Raw genomic sequence first — 8,027 nt, forward strand, 5'->3', positions numbered from 1 at the left:
GTCTGACAGTGTGGCCCAAGGAGATCCCACGGAAGGAGGCATGAAGCCCAGAGGGACCTGAAGGAGGCCCGCAGCTCTGCAGTGACGTGGGTGGGAAGTGACAGGGAGCCGCTCGGAAGTCCTGGCAAGAGCCAGGGTCGGTTGTCGGCTGTGGAGGATGAACAGGGAGGACACAGGCAGACCAGCTTGTCGGAGAACAGTACTGCAAAGCTTCCCCCTGACAAAGCCTCGGGAGCAACCTGGGCAGGCGCACAGACGTGCCATCGGCAGCAGGAGCACCGAGTTCGAGTGCAGTGACCTCATCTCTAAGACGCTGACTCTCCCAGGTTAGATTCACAGCGAGGTCAGTACCTGTCCCTGTGAGGTATTGATCGACATCCACAACAGGCCATCCGGGAGACCCACGGGAACCAGAGTTGGTGGACCAGGCTTACCCTATCGGCTCTTCCCCCGGCGTTGTCGACGTCACACCAAGTGACTGTTACCTGTCAGCAGCCAGGGCAGGACTGATGGGAGGAGAGGGTGGAGGTGCAGACCCCGCCCGGAGTGTGTGCTTGTGCTGCTGAGGCAGCAGAACACACCTCATTGCTCACAAGAGGCCATGCGTTGACAGACATTTTATTTATCTCCATGAATGGAAAAAAATGATTTCAGTAAAATATGAGGAGCTACTGATTGTAAGATGACTTCAAAAGTATTTCAGTGCAGAGAAAGCACGCGTTTAAAACACGGAGATGGGTATCCTCAGTACTTCCCACGGTGCCTGTCTGGTGGAAACTGGTAGAGGTTTTTGTTTTGTTTTTTTGTTTGGTTTGGTTTGGTACAAGACATTAAACCCAGGGGCACCTGACCATTGAGCTATATCCCAGCCCTTTTTATATATTATTTAGAGACAGGGTCTTCTAAATTGCTGAGGGTCTCCCTAAATTGCTAAGGCTGGCTTTGAACTTCTGATGCTCCTGCCTCAGCCTCCAGAGCCTCTGGATCACAGGCGCGTACTACCGCTCCCAGCTAGAGGTCTTATCCTACACCCAGACACAGAGTGAGGAGGATCTGGCGATGTGCTTGACCCAAGCCCAGGCGGCGGCAGCCGTGTCTCCTGGAGACACCCAGCTCAGGTCCCCGTGGTCGGCTCAGGGGACACTGTCCTGACGTCGACGCAGGCTTCCATTCCCCCAGGCTTGGCTTTCCAGGAGGGTCAGGACTTGGAAGGTCCGGCCAGATCTGCCCTTCTAAGTACACCATGGCTTTATCCGTGGAATCCGAGGGGTTGCAAACCTGCCTCTCCCGGGTGCTCCGGGGCATCCCGGGACCACTGGGTGCTGTGTGAGGCTGCTCTTTTCCTCACCCTTTCTGAGCGCTGTTGCGTCCAACTCCAGGTCTGGGTGAGGAGGGCTGTCTGTGACCCAGAATTCCAGGCTGCATCAGATCGTCCCTTGGCAAGTGCTCAAAGATCCAATTAGTTTCTAAAGGACAGATCGTCTTGGGGGACTCGACTGATCCAATTCCACACTGAGCTGGAGGAGAACCGTCCTCCGGGACTCTTGATCGCAGCAGCGGTGTGTCGGGACAGCTTGGGCTGCCCTCATGGACAGGTCTGGCCTGCTTTCCGAGCTGCGGTGGTGGGGGGATGCAGACTGGCCAGGAGAACAGCAGAGCACACCCGCAGGTGCTGCGTCGGCCCGGACCTGACGGCGGCTTCCCTCTCGTTCTCACAGGGGTTTGCCAGCTCGTCAACAAGAGGGACGAGAGCACGGGCGAGGCCAGGCCTTTCAGCCGCAGCGACGAGCAGTTCCTCGAGGCCTTTGTCATCTTCTGTGGCTTGGGCATCCAGAACACGCAGATGTACGAGGCGGTGGAGCGGGCCATGGCCCAGCAGATGGTCACGTTGGAGGTGGGCCAGAGCGCAAGCCGCCGCTCCACACCGGTCCTCGGCCTCCGTGGAAGCCAGGGAGACCCACGCAGAGCTTTCCAGGACCCTGTGAGGTCCTGTGGCTGCTTCTGCTGGGACACCCTGGCTTTTCTGCAGAGCTCTCTCGGGATATGGCCGTCAACACAGGGTCTGCCACCATGGCCTGCCCCCTGCCCAGAGCTGAGCCCCCTCCCTCCGTGGGGATATGCACAAAAGCAGTATTTAAAAACCCAAACAGCAAAACTCCAAAGCACGCTTGAGCATTCAAATGAGGGAAGGAAGTCGGGGGAAAGAGGAGTGTCGGTCCCCAGGTAGACTGTGGGCCCCGCCCTCCACACTCGGATCCCGCACGTGGCTGGGGGCTGGGGACGTGGCCTCCTCAGAACAGAACCTCCACGTCGTCACTTTAAAAACTCTGATAGATGTTTTAAGTAAAATCAGTCCCTTGGTGGAAAAGGAGCTAGGGGTCTTGCGGTCAGTAGGAAGGAGTGAGCCTGGCTGTCACCGTCCCAGGGGACACTGAGGGGGTGGGCGAGAGCCAGCTCCAGGCCCTCATTCTCCCTCTGGCTGAGGCCCTCAGGAGCGTCTGGGCGCCATGTCTGGGCTGCTGTGCCAGCCCTGTCCCCTGGGTGTGCTGAGTGAGCTGCAGGGACCCTGCAGTCTACATGCGGCCTTGCCCTGTGAAGTCTGCTCTTCCACTCCAAGACCTGTTCCTCCCAAATTCAGCTTCAAGGTGTCAGCTTATGCAATCTTTTCCCTTAATTTCTGTACAGAAGCAAAAATAACTGGAGTCAGTGTTTGCCCAGGTCAGCTTCCTGTTTCCCGAGGGGAGCCTCAGAGCCCCAGCTGTGGTTCTCCCTCTGTACCGAGGGCAGCCGCTGGGGTCTGCTGCTCCCAGGGGCCAGGTCACCTCCCGAGAGGCCCAGCAGGTCAGCTGACAACTGTCCTGCCGTCTCCTGCCTGCCTGACGCCGCCCTCCTCCCTGCAGGTCCTGTCCTACCATGCCTCGGCGGCTGAGGAGGAGACCAGGGAGCTGCAGGCCCTGGCGGTAAGCCCTTCCTCCTTTCCCAGGCCCTGCCCGCAGCGCACCCCGGTGCCCACGTGCTCCTCCCGGGACAGCTGCCCGCGCAGCTCCCGGACTCCGACCCTGAGCTGAGCCGACTGGGCACCCGCTGGACCTTCCTCAGCTCTGCTTTCTCCCGGGCAGAGTCACCGATCTCAGCGCAGCCATAGGACGGCTGGCTTGGTGGCACTCGTGACTCTGGGCTTCCAGCCCTGGCTTCAGTCTTCCATCCTGCTTAGGCCAAGGCCCAGCTCCGTCTTGTTGTGGGGCCTTCATGTGACAGGCTCAGTGACACGAGGCTTTCACAGTCTGCCGTGTGGCTTCCGCTTCTGACCCCGCGGCTGGGCCTGCTGTGTGGGAAACATCCACACAGGCCAGTGCGCTGAGCCCAGGGGGAGACGAGCACGGACACCCTCGGGGCACGCCCTGCGCTCTGCCCGACTCGGCATGGCCTTGGTGGGGACCTGGAAGTCTGCCCACTCAGCCCCTGATGTTAAGTCCGTGCACATGACAGAGAGGTGTGACGAGCTGCCTAGGAATGGCCAGGGAGCAGCATCACCACGGGCTGGGCCTTCTGCCCGGCTTCTCTTGGTAATGCACAGCTGGGCTGTGAGGGCCCCTGGAGCCAGGGGAGCAGGAGACTGGCGCTAGGCCACACTGCGTGAGGGAGAGCGGGGACTGCAGCCCACTGGCACAGCACCCCGCGTTGGCAGGCAGGAGGCAGTGGCACTTGCAGGTTGGGCACCCCGTGAGTGGGAGCGAGTGGCCAGGAGCAGTACCAGAGGCTCAGCTGACTTCTCTGGAAGGAGGGCATCTTGGGCCTGGTTCTGGGTGGCACTGGCCCTGTATTGTGGGTGCCCTGTTAGCATTGGACTTAGTGGGCAGTTTTCCCCTGCTTGCAAGGCATGTGGTCTGGAGGTCACTGCCCACTGGCAGTGCCCAGCTGGCTGGGCTGCTTGCGTCCTCCTTCTCCAGTGTGGGCCGTGGGCTGGGACTGCCCCTTGGGAGGACACAGCAGGGTGCTGGTCCCAGGCTACTGGTTAGCAGAACTAGGGAGGCCAAGTCACTCTGCCACCGTGTCCCGATAAATAAGAACCAGCAAGTGGAGGAATTTATAAAGATAACGTTAAAAAAGTGAGCCCCCAGCATACCAAACTCTGCCTTTCACTTCGAAAGTAGGACTGTCTTTCAAAAGAATCTGAAAACCATTTTCTCAATTATGTTTATAATTTTAGCAAGAGAGAAAACACTCTGGAATAGCTGGAAATTGCTGTATTGTGTATTGTTCCAAGCCATCTGTTGTTCCATTGGGAAGGTGGCTTCTGGCAGCTGCAGCTGGGACCTCAGGGTCACAGCACTTGCAGGGCAAGCAATTCATTGAAACCCACTGAAATTCAGCAACTGGCTTCCACTCGGCTGTCACTCCCTGCGTGAAACTCCTCTGCAGCCCGACCTCACAGGTGTCTGCCCCCCACATCAATTGCCAAAATTGCTGTCTCCATGACATCATTGGTCTCACTTTAAAACCCAAAAGCAATCGAAAGGCCCTCAAGTTTCCTTCACTTTTATTTTTGGAAATTTATTCTCAGGAGAATCAAACAATGTGCTGAGATATACTGCATGTTTATGCCTGTGTACAGAAAGTTCTCAAGTTAGGGTGAGGGACTTAGTTGACAGGATTTTCCTTGCTGTGCCTGAGTCTTCAATCCCGTTTCGAACACCTTCTCTTGGCTTAGAGGTGGGTATAGGGAAGCAGTGCTCCAAGCCCAGCATTCTGATGGGCCTTGGAAAGATCCTTAGGCCCAGCGCTTGAGGTCACAGGAGGAACCCTGCTGGCTTCTTTGGTTACGAGAGAGTAAATTAGGACGCTGGGAGGAAACAAAATCTTACTTGTTGTCCAGCCTTCGGGCAGCGTGGGCTGACCAGGGCCTGCCTTCTCTGTGATGGCCCTGGTTGGAGAGGCGGTAGGGGAATCGGTCAAGGACAGCCAGGCCTGGGATCCTCCTGGAGGGGCACTTGTGCTTCAGGCCACAACTTCACGGGGGTCTCTGCAGCCACTAGAGGTGTGTCCAGAGGGAGACGGAGCTGGGGTCCTGAGAGGCCTGCTGTGCCCGAGGGCAAGAAGAGGACAAGTGGGACTGGAGGCAGGAGTCCAGAGAGGTCTGCCTCCTGACCTCCACCTTCCAGGCAGGTAGCACTGGTTCATCATGATCTGAGTTCCCAATAGCTGCTGGTGACAGTGTCGAGGTGGACCAGGGTGGTCCAGGGCAATGGCTGAGCCAGTGCTGGTGGGCAGGTCAGGAGCTTTGTCCCCTGCTTTCAGAAAACCCTCTCTGGGGAGCTAGGCTACACCAAGAAGGTTTGAGCAGGTGACTTACGAGGACCTGCACCTGTAGCACCTCTGTCACTGCCAGTCACCTGATGGGCTCATCTTGGAAGTCAGTGACAGTGCCTGGCTCCTTCCGACTCAGCTGCAAGGATCCAGAGCTCCCTTGGCTGCTCCTGCTTCGATGGGCATGCTCACCTTAGCCACTAGTGGTGTTAGGAGCAGATGACTTCCTGCAGGAGGTTCAGAGGCAGCTTTGAGCCCTTCCTGGGCACTGTGCATGGCTGTGCAAGTCCTGTACTCAGGTAGGTCCATGTACGGAGCTGCACTGTGGCCCAGGTGTGAACCAGGTCTGGGTTCCAGGTCCTGAGCCCTGTACATGGCTGTGCATGGTCCAGTTCTCCTGTGGGGTCTGTGTATGGAGCTACACTGTGGCCCAGGTGTGAACCAGGTCTGGGTTCCAGGTCCTGAGCCCTGTGTATGGCTGTGCATGGTCCAGTTCTCCTGTGGGGTCTGTGTTTGGAGATATGCTGTGGTCTAGGTGTGAACCAGGTCTGGGTTCCAGGTCCTGAGCCCTGTGTATGGCTGTGCACGGTCCAGTTCTCCTGTGGGGTCTGTGTATGGAGCTACGCTGTGGCCTAGGTGTGAACCAGGTCTGGGTTCCAGGTCCTGAGCCCTGTGTATGGCTGTGCATGGTCCAGTTCTCCTGTGGGGTCTGTGTTTGGAGATATGCTGTGGCCTAGGTGTGAACCAGGTCTGGATTCCAGGTCCTGAGCCCTGTGTATGGCTGTGCATGGTCCTGTTCTCCTGTGGGGTCTGTGTTTGGAGATATGCTGTGGTCTAGGTGTGAACCAGGTCTGGATTCCAGGTCCTGAGCCCTGTGCATGGCTGTGCGTGGTCCAGTTCTCCTGTGGGGTCTGTGTATGGAGCTACACTGTGGCCTAGGTGTGAACCAACCCTGGGTTTCGGGTCCTGAGCCCTGTGTATGGCTGTGCAAGTCCTGTTCTCCTGTGGGGTCCGTGTATGGAGATATGCTGTGGCCTAGGTGTGAACCAGGCCTGGGTTCCGGGTCCTGAGCCCTATGAACGGCTGTGCATGGTCCAGTTCTCATGTGGGGTGTGTGTATGGAGCTACACTGTGGTCTACGTGTGAACCACATCTGGGTTCCAGGTCCTGAGCCCTGTGTATGGCTGTGCATGGTCCTGTTCTCCTGTGGGGTCTATGTGTCTAGCTATGCTGTGGCCTATGTATGAACCTGGTCTGAGTCCAGGTCATAGCCCTGTACATGGCTGTGCATGGTCCTGTTCTCCTGTGGGGTCTGTGTATGGAGATATGCTGGGGCCTAGGTATGAACCAGGCCTGGGTTCCAGGTCCTGAGCCCTGTGCATGGCTGTGCATGGTTCAGTTCTCCTGTGGGGTCTGTGTATGGAGCTACACTGTGGCCTAGGTGTGAACCAGGTCTGGGTTCCAGGTCCCGAGCCCTGTGTATGGCTGTGCATGGTCCAGTTCTCCTGTGGGGTGTGTGTATGGAGCTACGCTGTGGCCTAGGTGTGAACCAGGTCTGGGTTCCAGGTCCTGAGCCCTGTGCATGGCTGTGCATGTTCCAGTTCTCCTGTGGGGTCTGTGTATGGAGATATGCTGTGGCCTAGGTGTGAACTAGGTCTGGGTTCCAGGTCCTGCGCCCTGTGCATGGCTGTGCGTGGTCCTGTTCTCCTGTGGGGTCTGTGTATGGAGATATGCTGTGGTCTACGTGTGAACCAGGTCTGGGTTCCAGGTCCTGAGCCCTGTGTATGGCTGTGCATGGTCCTGTTCTCCTGTAGGGTCTATGTATGGAGATATGCTGTGGCCTATGTGTGAACCAGGTCTGGGTTCCAGGTCCTGAGCCCTGTGTATGGCTGTGCATGGTCCAGTTCTCCTGTGGGGTGTGTGTATGGAGCTACACTGTGTACTAGGTGTGAACCAGGTCTGGGTTCCAGGTCCTGAGCCCTGTACGTGGCTGTGCATGGTCCAGTTCTCCTGTGGGGTCTGTGTATGGAGATATGCTGTTGCCTAGGTGTGAAACAGGTCTGGGTTCCAGGTCCTGAGCCATGTGCATGCCGGTGCATGGTCTAGTTCTCCTGTGGGGTGTGTGTATGGAGCTACGCTGTGGTCTAGGTGTGAACCAGGTCTGGGTCCAGGTCCTGAGCCCTGTGCATGGCTGTGCATGGTCCAGTTCTCCTGTGGGGTCTGTGTATGGAGATATGCTGTGGTCTAGGTGTGAAACAGGTCTGGGTTCCAGGTCCTGAGCCCTGTTCATGACTGTGAAAGTCCTGTTCTCCTGTGGGGTCCATGTATGGAGCTACATGTGGTCTAGATGTGAACCAGGTCTGGGTTCCAGGTCCTGAGCCCTGTGTATGGCTGTGCATGGTCCAGTTCTCCTGTGGGGTCTGTGTATGGAGCTACGCTGTGGCCTAGGTGTGAACCAGGTCTGGGTTCCAGGTCCTGAGCCCTGTGTATGGCTGTGCATGGTCCTGTTCTCCTGTGGGGTCCATGTATGGAGCTGTGCTGTGGTCTAGGTGTGAACCAGGTCTGGGTTCCAGGTCCTGAGCCATGTGCATGCCTGTGCATGGTCCAGTTCTCCTGTGGGGTGTGTGTATGGAGCTACACTGTGGTCTAGGTGTGAACCAGGCCTGGGTTCCAGGTCCTGAGCCCTGTACGTGGCTGTGCATGGTTCAGTTCTCCTGTGG

General features: G+C 57.5%; 1 protein-coding gene across 2 annotated transcripts; it reads left to right on the forward strand.

Moving 5' to 3' along the window:
• Positions 1-238: 238 nt before the first annotated feature.
• On the forward strand, positions 239-7,996 carry LOC124102860 (cGMP-specific 3',5'-cyclic phosphodiesterase-like). 2 transcript variants are annotated; one of them, XR_009228194.1, is made up of 3 exons: positions 239-1,595; positions 1,719-1,894; positions 2,901-7,996. XR_009228194.1 is itself a non-coding variant. In XM_046459289.2 (2 exons), exons 1-2 carry the CDS (start codon positions 1,631-1,633, stop codon positions 3,066-3,068), a joined length of 432 nt encoding a protein of 143 aa, XP_046315245.1. In that variant the 5' UTR covers positions 239-1,630; the 3' UTR covers positions 3,069-7,996. The 2 variants fall into 2 exon arrangements, 1 of the variants encoding a protein (XP_046315245.1); XM_046459289.2 differs by having other exon boundaries at positions 239-1,894.
• The last annotated feature ends 31 nt before the right edge of the window (positions 7,997-8,027 follow it).

The sequence above is a fragment of the Marmota monax genome, unplaced genomic scaffold (genome assembly GCF_021218885.2).
Source record: "Marmota monax isolate L192 unplaced genomic scaffold, Marmota_monax_Labrador192_F-V1.1 WCK01_AAM20220418_F8-fsc02714, whole genome shotgun sequence".
NCBI lineage: Eukaryota > Metazoa > Chordata > Mammalia > Rodentia > Sciuridae > Marmota > Marmota monax.

Coding starts and splice junctions, on each gene's coding strand:
- LOC124102860 (XM_046459289.2), top strand. CDS start 1,631: ATGCAGACTGGCCAGGAGAACAGCAGAGCACACCCGCAGGTGCTGCGT. Junction 1,895..2,900: donor AGCAGATGGTCACGTTGGAG/GTGGGCCAGAGC, acceptor TCCTCCCTGCAG/GTCCTGTCCTACCATGCCTC.